Raw genomic sequence first — 15,742 nt, 5'->3', positions numbered from 1 at the left:
TCATTAAGGAATATCAAGCAGCTTTATGGCTGTTTTTCTATTGGTCTTCCAGTTGTTCATGTACATTTTTTTGGTGAGACATCTGCAGATAAATAGCCAGAATGTATATAAAAATTCTCTTGCTATACAAAAAGTTATGAAAATTATTAAGTATGAATTAATGAATGACAAAAACAGGAAATACTAGATATAAAAGATTAATATGTTACTTTCAAAAAATCTTAATTTTGTTTTGGAATTTTGCAGTATGTGCCTTTATGTTAATAATATGGTCCTAGCAAGAAAACTCAAAAAACTAAAACTATTTCAGTGAAATGATCCTGCCTATAAATCATAAGTATTTTTTTTATCACTTCTAAAAGGTAAAATAAAGTATTCAGAACGCGTATATGACGCCTGTATGGATGCCTTTGACTGCCTTCCCCTGGCTGCCCTGATGAACCAACAGTTCCTGTGTGTACATGGTGGTTTGTCTCCAGAGATTAACACTTTAGATGATATCAGAAAAGTAAGTTTTGTTATTTTCCAAGTCTAATCATTTTGTGCGCTACAGTAATAAATAGAAGACATTAATTACCCTGCCTTTATCACTGACTTTATCCTTTTGAGTTCAAATAATTTAAAGTGGTCATGAATCTCTCCTTTGTGTTAAATTTTTATCTAGAAAGAGAGATATGTTTATACTTGGAAGAAGTTTTATCTCTACAACCTCAGGGTTGGTCTTACCATCTGACATGTGTCTTTGGAAATATAAAATATTTGACCTCTAAAAAAATTATGCCTTATCATTTCCATTTGGCTTTTTTCAAACAATCCGTTGTATATTCATAATGTATTATGCTAGAAATGTTGCTTTGCCCTTGGGAAAATATCATAACATAACCATTAAACTGTGCTCATTTTATGGTTTTGTAAAAATCTATTTGTTACAGCTTGAAACTTTTAAGTAGCAATCTAACAAGGACAATGATAATATTTTATTAATTTTATTGAGTGGCTAGGTGAAAAACTGGACTTTTTAAGAAGTATTTGTAAGAAGTTTTTAAGAAGTACTCCAGTTTAGCATTGGCTATTAACGGTTGTTTAAACCAGCAAAAAGATGAGTTACATTGAATGTGGAAGTGGATTATGTCTCTTTCTTGAGTAAATCTAATAACATGGGATAGTTTTACGTAGTACAATAGACAATCTTTTATTTCTTTGGTTATGTTTCTAACTCTGATGATTGCAACGATTTAAGGGAAAAAATAGAGAGTAATAAAAAATCGCAGTGTATTTTTCTTGGTGCCAAAATCGGACCAAAGAGAGAAAGTGATGTAAATGTTTTCTTAGGTCATTTTAAAATAATATTACTTGGAATTATTTTAAAGTATGATAATTTCTTCACATTAATATTTATAACATATGTTATTGAAAATTTGTGCCCACCATTAAGCTTTCTATCTAGGAATTCTGAGCCCAATTTTTTCTGGAGGAATTATAAACTGTTGAAAACTGTATTTGTCTTCTTTCCTCTACTTTTAGAGACCTAAGAAAATACACTTGTACTCATCCCATAGAACAGAGGGGTGGAAATAATTCTAACCTTTTATTATTATTCTCACCAGTAATTTTAGCAAGAATAAATTGGTCACATTGTTCTAAATTACTGTATTTGAACTATAAAGATTGGAATTTTGCTGAGATTTTTTCTAAAGATACATACTACTCAGTATATATTTAAGCCTAATGTATGATAGGTAGACTTTGGCTTCAAATAAGTGATGCACTAATCTCAAGGTGTACAGAATTTATTTCTTAAGTTATAGGTTCACTTAAGAATAACCATGGGCACAGTTCAAATTCTAGATCTTGCTTATCATTAGGGACATTCATACAAAGACTCCCTTGGTGTCACTTGTTTGATTGATTGCCATTTAATTGTTTTTTTCCATGTCTTCTGAGTTTGGAAACTTGATTGCTAAGTCTGAGAAGTCTATATGCTGAACAACATTTCCAAGTTAATTCTATCAGCTGCCATAAGTTATTAAATTAGTAAACAGTGTTTTCCCATTGCGTTCAGTGGAGAAGGAAAGCAAATATTTTATCTATTCATGTATCCATGTATCATATTAACCTGATAACCACTTACTGAAATAGGTTTGGAAAATGAAAAAGGTCAAATTTCAAATAAGTATAGTAGTTTCTGTTAGCAAATGATGGGCATGAAAGACGTGCATTTATGTTTCATTCTCTTGCCTTGATCAAATTTCATGGCCTTGGATGGAAGATGAGAAACTTACTAACTGTCCTCCTTAAAAGGGGGATTAGTGAAAACTTCACTCAAAATAGTGTTTTCATTATTTGAACAAAACTGATAAACTGAATAGAGTTCTGTACTGTAGAGAATAAATAGAAAGGATAGGGCTATTGTACTATTTTGTTTAAGACGCAATCACCAGCAAAAGGGTTGTAAACCTCTACTACAAAATGAATAACCATTTTCATATAGCTCTTATTTGTAGTGTTTCTTTAATACTTTTGTTAATGAAACTCATGGTTTTGAGGAAATACTTTAGTGAATTATGAATGTATTTGCATACCATAAGTCTCTACTACCATGAACTCAATATTCTTTTAAAGTTCATTAGTTTTTAGAGAAAAATTATTTTCAGGTAAAATAAAACATTCAAGTTCTTCCTATCATTGAGGTTCAAGTGTTCAAGTATAAAAATAATGTGTTTACTTTCCTATTGGAAAGAAAATGCATGCTTTTTATTTTAAAATTCAAGCGAAAGAACAATAAATAAACCTTGTTTCCTGCTCTGTGTCTTTGTGTCCATTTTTGCAAGACACTATTTCACACTTCTATAGAGCATAGAGCATTGGTCTTTGCTCTATATTTAAAGTACAGTAGAGATGTGATGCTGGTTCAGTATAAACTTGTTTCTTTCTGGGCCAAGCGCGGTGCCTCACGCCTGTAATCCCAGCACTTTGGGAGGCCGAGGCAAGTGGATCATGAGGTCAGGAGTTCGAGACCGGCTTGACCAACATGTTGAAACCCCATCTCTACTGAAAATACAAAAATTAGCCAGGCATGGTGGCATGCGCCTGTAATCCCAGCTACTCAGGAGTCTGAGGCAGGAGAATTTCTTGAACCCGGGAGGTGGAGGTTGCTGTGAGCCGAGATCATGCCACTGCACTCAAGCCTGGGTGACAGGGAGACTCCGTGTCAAAAACAAAAATGTTTCTTTCTGTATGAATGTAACCAGCTCATTCTGTAATCTGATGGATTTTTTTTAAATAAATAAACTTCACATCATAAATTAAGTAGATTTTTTAAAATATCACCTAATATCCCTAGGACTTACTTCCCAGGATATTTTAGATATTATATTAAATTTTCATACATATCATTAAGTTCTGCACATGGCCAGAAAATGATTTTTATGTTTTTATTGTGCCATATATCAAGTGTTTTTGTGTTTATTTTTACTGTCAATTATATTAACTTTTAGAATGCACTGTATACTTTTTCCAGAATAAATGTTATATTCTGGTAGCTTTGCAGACCTTTAGTTGGGGATTCATATTAATCAGAAACTTTCCCCTCCTCTACTGTCCTACCCTTAATAAGTTTTTGTTTTTCAGAAAGAAGTTCTGCATTTTTAGGGACAAGTATTAATTTTCTTGAATGTATTGTTCCAAAAGCATAAATTATTTAAATCCCTTAAACAAGTTTAAGTTTGCAATGCATATTTTGTGGCTAACATAATGGTTGAAATATAGTCTTGTTTTACTGAAGTTTTTCATTGGGTATTGAAAATGTAAAATATTGCCTCATTCTCTGTAGATACTAATAAAAAGTAGTGTGCAACAAAACCATTACTTACATCTTGCATGTCCCAGAAAAAAAAGACAATTTGATTAGTTGTCAGCAAAATATGTTCACTTGTCTTCATTGGATTTTTAAAAAATATTAATATGAAGAATATCAATTCTTAATAGATTTTCATAGCTATTGTAAGCTTTTATTCAAGAGCCTTTATAATATCTGCTGATTCACCAAAGATCCTTTAACTGCAGTTAAATCAGGATAAACTAAAGTGTTTAAAATTGATCATGATATGTTATTTCCAGTGATTATATTTCTAATATGCCTTCTAAACGCACCTTTTAAAATTGAAATGTGACTTCACTAAACACTTATAGCTGGAAAATGGATTTCATATAAAGGCTTCAGGTAAAATTATAAAGCTTAGAACTGTGAACTGAAGAATGACCCTCTAAAGTTGAGTTTATTTTAATGCTTATCATTACTCATATTTGTGCCCACTAAGATCAACTACAGGAGGCTTGTAGTTTATCATTAGAAACCTAGATAGCCCATAAGGAAGTAGTATCCAAAATATCATATAGCAAGTGGCTACTTTTAAAGTAAAAGCCATCTTTTCTCAAAATCATGTTCTTAAATATAAAAAAAAAATAACATAAGCATGAAAACTAGGAGTTGTTTTCCATCCAAACTTCTAAATCATAGTTTAATAGAGGCAGTAATAGGAATTTTCCCAAAAAAAGTAATTCTCAATAAATGAAACAAGGGTAGAGTCATAATAACTGGTCATGACAAAAACACTTGGATAGATAAAGTAAGTAAGGAGAGAAGGATCAAATGCAGAATAGGAGAAACGAGAAACTGTGAAATCTAGAGATAATGGAGGCAAGAGGGAGGTAAAGGGTTAAATGAAGATAGATACTAAATGATCTCATCAGAAGGAAGCTGGGAAGAAAATTGGAGAGAGATGAAGGATAGGAAAACGAGTAGGAAGAAGGACAGGAAGAGAGAGAGAGGTAGAGGACATTTCACCCTGAACTGTAGCTGGGGAGAAGAGGATGGGTTCTGCACAGTGCTTGTTTCTTGTATTGTCAGAATTCTAAGTTTCCAAAGATTAGTATTTTGCTCTCTGTCTTCTATTTTTCTTAGTTAGACCGATTCAAAGAACCACCTGCATATGGACCTATGTGTGATATCCTGTGGTCAGACCCCCTGGAAGATTTTGGAAATGAGAAGACTCAGGAACATTTCACTCACAACACAGTCAGGGGGTGTTCGTACTTCTACAGGTAAGAATAGAGAGCTTGCTCTCTGGAACACGTTTGCATCATAATGCTAGGATTTATCAGTCCATGTGTTTGATTTATTTATAACGTTTGTATTACTTCTTTAATATAAATGAGAGGCTCACTAGCATTTATAAAATGAAAATATAAATAAATGAATAAGTGAGTAAATAAATGTGAAATATATATGTATACATATACAGGTGTACCTTGGGGATGTTAAGGGTTTGATTCTAGACCACCACAATAAAGCAAATATTGCAATAAAGCAAGTCATTATTTTTTTGGTTTCCCAGTGCATATAGAAGTTATGTTTACACTATACTGTAGTCTATTAAGTGTACAATAGCATTGTATCTAAAAAAAAAACAAATATACATACCTTAATCAGAAAATACTTCATTGCTAAACAATGCTCATGATCATCTGAGCCTTCAGCTAGTTATAATCTTTTTGCTAGTGGAGGATCTTGCCTCGATGTTGATGGTTACTGACTAATCAGGGTGGTAGTTTCTTTCTCAAAAGAAGACATTTATGTGGCCAAAAAACAATGAAAAAATGCTCATCATCACTGGTCATTAGAGAAATGCAAATCAAAACCACAATAAGATACCATCTCATGCCAGTTAGAATGGCGATCGTTAAAAAGTTAGGAAACAACGGATGCTGGAGAGGATGTGGAAAAATAGGAATGCTTTTACACTGTTGGTGGGAGTGTAAATTAGTTCAATCATTGTGGAAGACAGTGTGGCAATTGCTCAAGGATCTAGAACCAGAAATACCATTTGACCCAGCAGTCCCATTACTGGGTATATACCCAAAGGATTATATATCATTCTACTATAAAGACACATGTATATGCATGTTTATTGCAGCACTATTTACAATAGCAAAGACTTGGAACCAACCCAAATGCCCATCAATGATAGACTGGAAAAAGAAAATGTGCTATATATACACCATGGAATACTATGCAGCCATAAAAAAGGATGTGTTCATGCCCTTTGCAGGGACATGGATGAAGCTGGAATCCATAAGAACCATTATTTTTGCCCCAGTGCAACAAAGTATCACAAGAACAGAAAACCAAACACCTCACGTTCTCACTCATAAGTGAGAGTTGAACAAAGAGAACGAACATATGGGCACAGGGAGGGGGAACATCACACACCGGGGCCTGTCAGGGGGTGGGGGGCTAGGGGAGGGATATCATTAGGAGAAATATCTGATGTAGATGACGGGTTGATGGGTGCAACAAACTGCCAGGGCACATGTATACCTATGTAACAAACCTGCACATTCTGCACATGTACTCCAGAACTTAAAAAAATACTCCAGTATTAAAAAAAAAAAAAAAAAAAAAACTGCACCAAAAAAATCCAACACCAGCCTTGATTGTTTTAATTCAATTATGTTATCACATTTAAAAGTTTTACCAGCTTCTGTAACTCAAATCAGAAAAACAACTTTATATTGGTTAATTCAATCATTTAATTGCTTCTTACATTTGTTTATCAGGCTTCCTGGATAAATTAAAATAAGCAGCTTTACAGTATATAGGAACCATAGTATATTTATTTTTAGGACTTTGACAAGCCAAGTTGAAAATATTTTTATAATAATTTTTACATTTACAAATTGCTAGAGATCTACCCATTACATGACATTTTATAACACTTCGGAAAGGAATCTGCAACACGATTAGGTTTCTGCATGACCTCACTGTCTTCCTGACGTGTCACCTCAGTTTTATCCTCCCAGATGTGATCATCCTCAGTTTCACTAAAGTCTCTTATCATTATACATACAGCTTATGTGAACGTTGCGAGAGTGAAAGAGAAAAGAGGTTATGAAGAAGTTGAGAATTTTAAATTTTAGAATACTTACTCCTCTTCTTCTCCTCCTTCCTCCTCCTCCTCTTCTTCTTCATTATTATTATTATTATTATTATTATTATTATTATTATTAGATACTCAAAAACCTAACCTGATGTTCCCTGAAGTTAATGCTCAATTCCAGCCCTGGCAGCTAAGCTAATGGCAAGGCTGGAAGAATTCTGTAAAATACATCCAGCTGTGTATCTTCTGTCTCTAGAGTAAGCAAATATCCTTCTATAGAATGTTGATCTGATGCCTATTTAGTAGTAGGACATTTTGTTCCATATACTAAGTTTTTCTTATGGGGGAAAAAAGTTTTTTTATCTGCTGCTGTGATTGATAAATTAAAGTTCATGAATAGAAAATCTTGTGCACTATAAAGCGTCTTTCAAAGTATAGTTTTCTTTATATGAATATTAACAGAGAGGTTTGTTCTAAGCATATTTATTTTAAAAATTTATAGTTCACTTCTATATTTTGGAAATGTGGTTTAATGAATCCATTTTGGCTGAATTGAAGACGCATGATATAATATTTCTGAAAAGCCTAAAATTTATTTTCAGTAATTAATTTGGGAGTAATCTTTTATTAAAGATGTTTAAACTTATAGTGAAAAGTTGGCATTGTTAAAGTACGTCAAAGTTATGTGTTCGGTTTTCCAAAGCTAGTGTTAACTTTCTAATTATACCCTAGATGTTTAAATTACCTGTTTGATATCACAGAGTTATACTTCAGTAACATAATATCAAACAAAATTCAAACTCTTGATTTTGATATTGAGTCCTGTTGCATTAATAATAGTATAGCATTCTATTAGTTTTTGTGTCAGCTGTTCAAATCATATTCTAAGCAGAGTCCCATACTGAACTTATATAATACTGAACTTATACAATATTATGGCATTAGACACAGATGTGTATATATTATAATACAGACACAGATATGTGTATATATTATGGCATTAGACACAGATGTGTATATATATTTATAAAATAAATATATAGATATATTTAGAATAAAGTCTACCATCTTTAATAATAGAGGATAATCAGAGAATTGAACATATTTTCACTTTTGTTTTCAACATTATGATTATTTCACTTGTCTCATTAAACATCTTTTTTTTTTTTTTTTTGAGTTGGAGTCTCACTCTGTCACCCAGGTTGGAGTGCAGTGGTGCGATCTCAGCTCACCACAACCTCTGCCTCCCGGGTTCAAGCGATTCTCCTGTCTCAGCCTCCTGAGTAGCTGGGATTACAGGCATGTGCCACCATGCCTGCCTAATTTTGTATTTTTAGTAGAGACGGGGTTTCTTTCTCCATGTTGGTCAGGCTGGTCTCAAACTCCTGACCTCAGGTGATCCATCCACCTCGGCCTCCCAAAGTGCTGGGATTACAGGCATGAGCCACTGCACCCAGCCTCATTAAACATTCTTAATAAATAATGATTTTTAGCCATGGCAAGTATAGATTATGTGAATAGCTGAATATCTAAATCTGTGGCCTATATATGGACTGAGTAATGTCAAAGCAGTCTGGATTATGTTTTATCTCAGGAGGAGAAAAATGTCTCTCATTTTCCTACAGCTTTTTGGTCCTTTTGTCTTTAGTGCCATCTTGAAAGTATGAAGGCATCCTCTGGGATTATGGTTTATAAAGTGGATCTAGATGGGCACAAACAAGCCATGAAATTGGTAGAGAACCTTAGTGGCAATTACCAGTTTGAATTATTGGCAGGTATTTTGATCCACAGCTCTCAGTTTTATTTAACATTTGTATGTGTAGTTTGTGTATTTACTTTGCTATGCCACCCTATCCACTATCTAACATGTTATCTGGGCCATTATTTAAATAAAATAAAGTTATGCAGAAAATATGCATCAGTCAGAATTTAACACTGTTCCTGAGTTATATTAGATAGGCAGTGTGACAGAGAGGAAAGAATCCATAAGATCTATGATTTTGCCCCAATGTACCATTATCTTTAGAATCTTAGACCAGAGTTTGCACACTCAAATAATACCTATGATGTTCAGGCAGATAGTTGAGATACTTGGAGCAGGGCAAGTGTTAGATCCTGGAGATTAGTGAGGATCATGACAAATTTTCATTTCATGTAGACCAATGAAAACTGGCAGCTGGATTTGGCATTTAAGTTATCAATCTGTATTTCTGCCTTGGATGAATCATATAAGCTTTGTATCCTGGGTTTACCTTGCTTCAAAATGAGTGAGTTAAATTAGACTCCCTAAAGCTCTTTTAAACTCTGAAATTTTAGGGGTATCTTGACAGTGATTTTGAAATGTTTTGGAAGCTACAGGTGGCAGCTCACTCAAATCACTACTGGTCCCTTAATCACAAATCAGCAGCCTTCTCTTCTCACACTGCCCAGCTTCTGTGCAGCAGTTGACGCTCTTATCACCCGCTTCCATCTTGAAATCCTCTGGTTCCTTGTTTATATATCCTGATTCTCCTCTGACTTATCAGGGCGATCCCTGTCTCTTCCTGATGTGTCTTTTTTTTTGTCTTCCTTCTGCTTTTGACATTTTTTTCTTCACACGTTCCTCTAGGAACCTCACCTATACCCACTTTCCTAGATTCACTGTAAACTGTAGACTCTATGGCCAGTTCCTGAATCTATGTCTAGCCAGCTTCATCACTTTATCTTTCCTGAGCTCAATTCCTGTATGTCTAGTTGTCTGCTGGAACTTCTTATCTAGGGATTCCATTTTCACCTTAACCTAAACTCACCGTGCCTGAAAGGGCTTATTTACTTCCCCACTTGCTTAATCCCCACTGAAAATTCCTCCTGTTTTTTGTTTGTTTGTTTTTTGTTTACTGTTCATTCTCCCAGCCATGCAGACTAAAAGTTGTCTTTGCTTTTTCCTCTTGTATTGAAATCACCACCAGTCATCACATCTTTATAAATATCACAAGCATCTAAACCATGCTGCCTTTCCTCTTTCCCACTGTGAGTTCAAGACCTTTATTTTTAGTCTATTGAAATCACACCTGAGCTCTCTGCTTCCAATTTCATTAGTATCCTCCCTCTTCCCTCTGCCCAGTGCATACTGTTCCATTCATGGGTATCTTTTTTGAGAATTTTTTCACTCATTCAATTATTTAGCACACATTAGCTGAGCATTTACTGTAGTATATTCTCTCTACTAAGTTTTTTTCTTTTTTTTTTTTGTTTTTTTTTTTTTTTTTGAGATGGAGTCTTGCTCTGTCACCCAGGCTGGAGAGCAGTGGTGAGATCTCGGCTCACTGCAAGCTCCGCCTCCTGGGTTCACACCATTCTCCTGCCTCAGCCTCCCGAGTAGCTGGGACTACAGGTGCCCCCCACCACACCAGGCTAATTTTTTATATTTTTGGTAGAGACAGGGTTTCACTGTGTTAGCCAGGATGGTCTCGATCTCCTGACCTCGTGATCCGCCTGCCTCGGCCTCCCAAAGTTCTGGGATTACAGGCGTGAGCCAGCGTGCCCGGCCTCTCTCTACTAAGTTTTATAGATGCTGAGTCCCTGCCTTCAAGAAAATGGCAGTCCAGTAGCAGAGCCCACAAAGCAGAAACAGACAAGTAAAATACAAATAGTTCCGTCATTATAAATGTGCAGGCTATTACACACACGCACATGCACACAGGTTGGTGCGGAGGGGGAGAGAGAGACAGACAATCTGAGTGAGCGTGTTGGGAATCCTAACCCCAAAGGGGAATGGATTAGGTTCAAGGGACTATTCATGATGAAGGCATCAGCAGACCTGAGTTTTAAAGGAGTAGTAGAACATATCCAACCAGAGTCATTGGAGAAGATTTTTGCAGGCAGGGAAGGCGGCATCATGAAAATATGAAAGGATGTAACACTGGGAATTCTGCAGAGAAGGTCACCTGATCTTACTTCACCTCTACTCCCAAATTACATTAGCTGCTTCATTATCTGTTAAAACTGAACATTCATACTACCAAGCTATTCTACCCCTATTTTATATCCTTTAGAAATGTGTCTATAAGTGCATCAAAAGACATGTGCAAGGTTAATCATAACAGCCAAGAAATGAAAACTCAGATATCCATTTAGTAGAATGAATAATAAATTCTAATATATTTATACAGCTAAATACAGAAAATGAGAATGAGCTAACTAAAACTACACATAACAACATGGCTGAAGATCCCAAGCATAATGACGAGTGAAAGAAGCCGGACAGTGACCAGTATATACTGTATGATTCCACTGAAATAAGAGTTCATCGTCAGAGAAAACTAATCTTTCATGCTATAAGCCAGGATACTGGTTACCCATAGAGAGGAGGTGACAGTAAGAGAGATATGAGGAGTTTCTGGGGTTTGATAATGTTCTGTGTCTTGATCAGAGTGCAGGTTCCAAGGGTGTTCACTTTGTGAAAGGTCATCAAATTAATTTTTGCCTTTTTCTGTATAGATGTTTTACTTTACTAAAAAGTTTGCCTTAAATAAAAATTGCTTGCCACTTCTGAATTTAAATTCTGGAAAAGTTCTGGCAGGAAGAGTTGGCCCCTTAGGACTTGATCCCCATTGGACAAAAATGAAATTAGATCAAGAACCCTGGGACAAAAAAGAAACACAGCAAGTCCTAGGAAAAGGTAGGTCTGACAGCATCCAGGTAGCCCCAGGACACTCCTGGACTAAGTACCCATTCCCAGGCCCCAAGAAGCAGAGGAGGAGTTGAACAATCAGGCAGGGTCTTCCCTATTACTGGATCTGGAAGAGGATAAGGACACCAAAGAGACTGTGGCTTCCTCCTTGTGTATTGGCAGGGGATTGCAGCCTGCCTGCCCCTGCCTTGCCGAAGCACTGAGGGAGGAGGGAAAGAAACCCTTTGCATCTCTCACCTGCTTGACTGCCCCTATTGAAGCTACTTCAGCAATTGAGCATAAGCCCCAATAAGCTGACAGATTGCTGCTAAGCATTTAAGATATGAAAATGCAAATGAAAAAGCAGTGTTCCTCTCCTAAGGCATTCACTATTGCTGGAGCACAGAAGTATAAATATAATTTACACTACAACATGATAAGTGATATATTAGATACATATATTGTAGGAACACAGTGGATACAACAGTTGTGTACACCTTAGGTGAGATAGCCTTGAAGAGAATGCTTCACAGGTGATAACTTGTGAAGACTTGGCAGAAGAATAGGCCTTTCCAGGAGGAAAAACTGCACAGGGAGAGTATCCATAAAGGCATAAAAACATTTAAAAAAAATTTTAATAATGCCCACTAGCTATGTCATGGCTAAAGAGTCTTACATCTGGGAGATTAAACTCAAGGTTGAAAATGTAGTTCAATATGATATAGAAACAAATACAAGAGAATAAACAGAATTAATCTAATAGTAACTATTTGCTCTACTGCCAAGGCAATTTTTCTACCATTTATTACATTTTTTTCTTTTCTACCTTCCTTACCTTTGTTCCTATTCACTCAGCTTCTGATGATCCCTCCTCTTTTCCGAGCAGAATTCAAGCAGAATTCTAACCCTTTTCCTATCTACCGATCTGCATACATCATTCTCTTTGATATATAACAAAAGATAGATATTTTCCAAAAAGGTTACTCGGATTAATTTCAGATGCTTTCTTGCTTGCTTTATAATATCTTTATAAAACTTCTATTTTATCTTCAATGTGTTTTATAATATAGTAGTTTTTAAAAATATTTTTTATAATGCTTTATGTTCCTAAGATAATAAATAACCTTAGGACAGAAACCTGCCTTGAACTTATACCGCCCCTCCCTGTAGCTAATACTGTCTTCTAACAAATGGAACAATCATCACTGGGCCTCTGCTAAATTACTGGGGAATAAGTGATTTTTCATCTATTTGGGGTGTTGAGGTGTTAGCAATATGCTTTTCCTGCCGTTCTCTCTTGCTCTTTCTCTCTCTCTCTCTCTCTCTGTGTGTGTGTGTGTGTGTGTACGCAGTGCTGTTCAGCTTGAACATTTTGTGATTTGTGATAATTTCCATTAAAAAGCAGAAAAGTGGAACAGAGTTTCTGTTTCTCTTTTCTAATACTATTAGAAACTTCTGTATATCCTAGGTAAGTAGTTCAGCAACAGTGGGAATCTAGATAATATTCAAGTATTGTCTAGATCTATGAGGAAAATGTTGGTATTTCTTTGAAAAGCTGAGTATATGATGGCATATGTTTTGAAAATGTCTAAAGTTTTTCTTCAGAATGAATTCCCTCCAAGTCAATAATGCAAATACTCCTCACTTAATGCTGTTAACCTAGCAAATTGGCACTTGATTAATTTTATTTTTTTCAGATTTCCAATAAAAATCAGGTATATATTTTCATGGAGAAAAACTTAGCTTAAACACATAAGGGTATCAAACTTAGTGTGACGAAAATATTTTAAAATTATTCTTTCTTAAGAATAGTGTAAGTTGTTCCAAAAGGGCAAATAAGAAAGAGCAACTAAGTCATTTGCCAAGGGCAAAAAAGTGACAGACATAGTCAGGCAACCTGTCTGACAGTGGTAACAAGACAATATACTTCTATACAGAGGCATTGCAAAGGCACAAGGAATTTAAGTGAAGGCCTCAAAAAAAGAAAAAAGACAGGGAAGGAACATTTATTGAGAACCTATTCTGTGCCCCTTAGCTGGGCCTTTTATGGCTAATATATACCAAACAAATCTGCTGTTTTTGAAAGACCAACCAGTATCTCTGAAAGTAAAGTGGTTTTTTCTTTGTTGTTGTTGTTGTTGTTTTTCTCTGACACACACTTACCTGGAAAGGTCATATATTCACTTTTCTTTAAGCAGAACAGAAGCCTTTGAGACACATGTTGGTCAACACCTGATTCTGGGTACCAGATGGGCATGTTTCCATGCAAAGACTGGGCCATCCTCTCCAGTTTCTAAGATACACTCATGTTCATCAGTTAGGTGTTTTATTTATTGAATTGACTGGGGACAACTAGGAAGTGGAGGCCCCATGGTTATCTCCTCTTTTTCTCCCTTTCTCTTGCAAAACACACCACACATGGGCACATGAACAGAGACTGTCTTCAGTTTCAGATCCCTTTTTGCCAAAGAACTGAATCTTTTTTATAGTCAGTATCTCTATAACTGTATGTTAGCCTGTATGTAAGCCTGGCTAGTTTTTTTGTATTTTTAGTAAGAGACAGAGTTTCACCACATTGGCAAGGCTGGTCTCGAACTCCTGACCTCAGGTGATCTGCCCACCTCTGCCTCCCAAAGTGCTGGGATTACAGGTGTGAGCCACCACGCCCGGCCAACTGTATGTTATCTTAATGATAATTTTTTCCTGTTGGTCAGGGAATTTGTACAAAATGTGTAACACAGAAACTATCTTTTCTTTTATAATAAATTATTTGAATAACATACATTACTAGAATGTTTCCCTGCAGTGCTATTTTTATAATTGATGAATGTTTTCAATGATATATAGTTTAAGTTCTAGTGAATATTTGCAGTTTGAATATTGGTTTTCTGTACCTTGATTTGCATTGTCAAAAATTTATAATACACGTTTGTTTCATTAAAAGTTCTTAGAGCAGAGACATAATGACTGTAAAAGGTTTTTCAGGTTTAATTTATGATTTGAATTCCATTTATAATGAAGTTATTTGAGTTTGAGACTCTTAAAAGATAAACATAATTGTATATTGGATGTTTTATTTAGTCAAGATAGATAAGTCTTAAGATAAAGTTCTGCTGATCATATTTAAAGGACACATTCTAAAGCCATGTGAATATCCATAATTTTGTTTAGGTTTTGAATGATATAATCATCTTATTGTACCCATAATGTTAGATAAATCAATAACTTGATTTCCCACCGTATGGGAGGAGTCTTAAATCTGGGAGATTATAGAAACAAAAATAATTAGGAGGCAGAAGAGAGCATATGTATTCTCTTCTGCCTGCAAACTCAGTTATCTCTGATGTATACGCATACATGCACACATATGCACAAATGGTGCAATATTTGAGAAAATTGAGACTTATATTTTAAATTCATTATCTTGTTATAGTTATGCTCTGTTCACTTTGTCTTTAAATGTAGACTTGTAAAAATTTATTTTTCTGAGAGTGGACACCTTCCTAATGTTTTATAATGGCTTATGTATTTTTCCCCCAGTTCATGCACCTCAACCCCTTTCTGATTATGTAAAAAGTACAGCTGCAGATGCTTTTTCTGCCACAAGGATAAACTTGGCCTTAGAGTAAAGAGGCTTGTTTCATGAATGATGTATGTTTGATTATCTTTGATCCCATCACATAGATCTGGATGTTAGAGATAAATGTGCTACTCCTGATGATTTCATAACAGATGCTTCTCTTTTCTTTTTGTCTCTGGCAGTTACCCGGCTGTATGTGAATTCTTACAGCACAATAACTTGTTATCTATACTTCGAGCCCACGAAGCCCAAGATGCAGGGTGAGCAGTTTTGAGCATTTATAAAAACCATGCATTGTCCATTTTCCAGAACTTCCTCACTTTGCTTGGACTCTGCAGGTTCCCTTTTACCAGGTTCACTCCCAAAAGGAATTAGAGCTTAAAATTGTCTTCTGATGGATGACACAGGTATGACAGAGTCCTGGGGAATGAATGGCTGCAGATGTATCATACAGTCTCCCGTAAAGTTCTTCCATCTTTAGCCTGAACAAGTGCATTTTCAGCTTGATTTCTTAAGCACTGTAAGGGCACCTCCTCTTACTCCTCTCAATTGTTGCATTTACACTGTCATATA

The 15,742-nt window shown here is 35.4% G+C and overlaps 1 protein-coding gene across 3 annotated transcripts in view; it reads left to right on the top strand.

Annotated features, from left to right (window-relative positions):
* The window catches only part of PPP3CA (protein phosphatase 3 catalytic subunit alpha), a 331,868-nt gene that overhangs the window by 256,501 nt on the left and 59,625 nt on the right, over positions 1–15,742 (top strand). For all 3 annotated transcript variants that reach the window (XM_054553399.2, XM_063723223.1, NM_001133985.1), the window contains 3 exon segments: positions 363–508; positions 4,964–5,103; positions 15,352–15,429. In XM_054553399.2, the coding sequence (XP_054409374.1) occupies positions 363–508; positions 4,964–5,103; positions 15,352–15,429 (364 nt within the window).

Source organism: Pongo abelii, chromosome 3 (genome assembly GCF_028885655.2).
Source record: "Pongo abelii isolate AG06213 chromosome 3, NHGRI_mPonAbe1-v2.0_pri, whole genome shotgun sequence".
In the NCBI taxonomy this organism is placed as follows: domain Eukaryota; kingdom Metazoa; phylum Chordata; class Mammalia; order Primates; family Hominidae; genus Pongo; species Pongo abelii.
The sequence above is the reverse complement of the archived record's forward strand: the minus strand, read 5'-3'. Positions and strand labels throughout refer to the sequence as shown.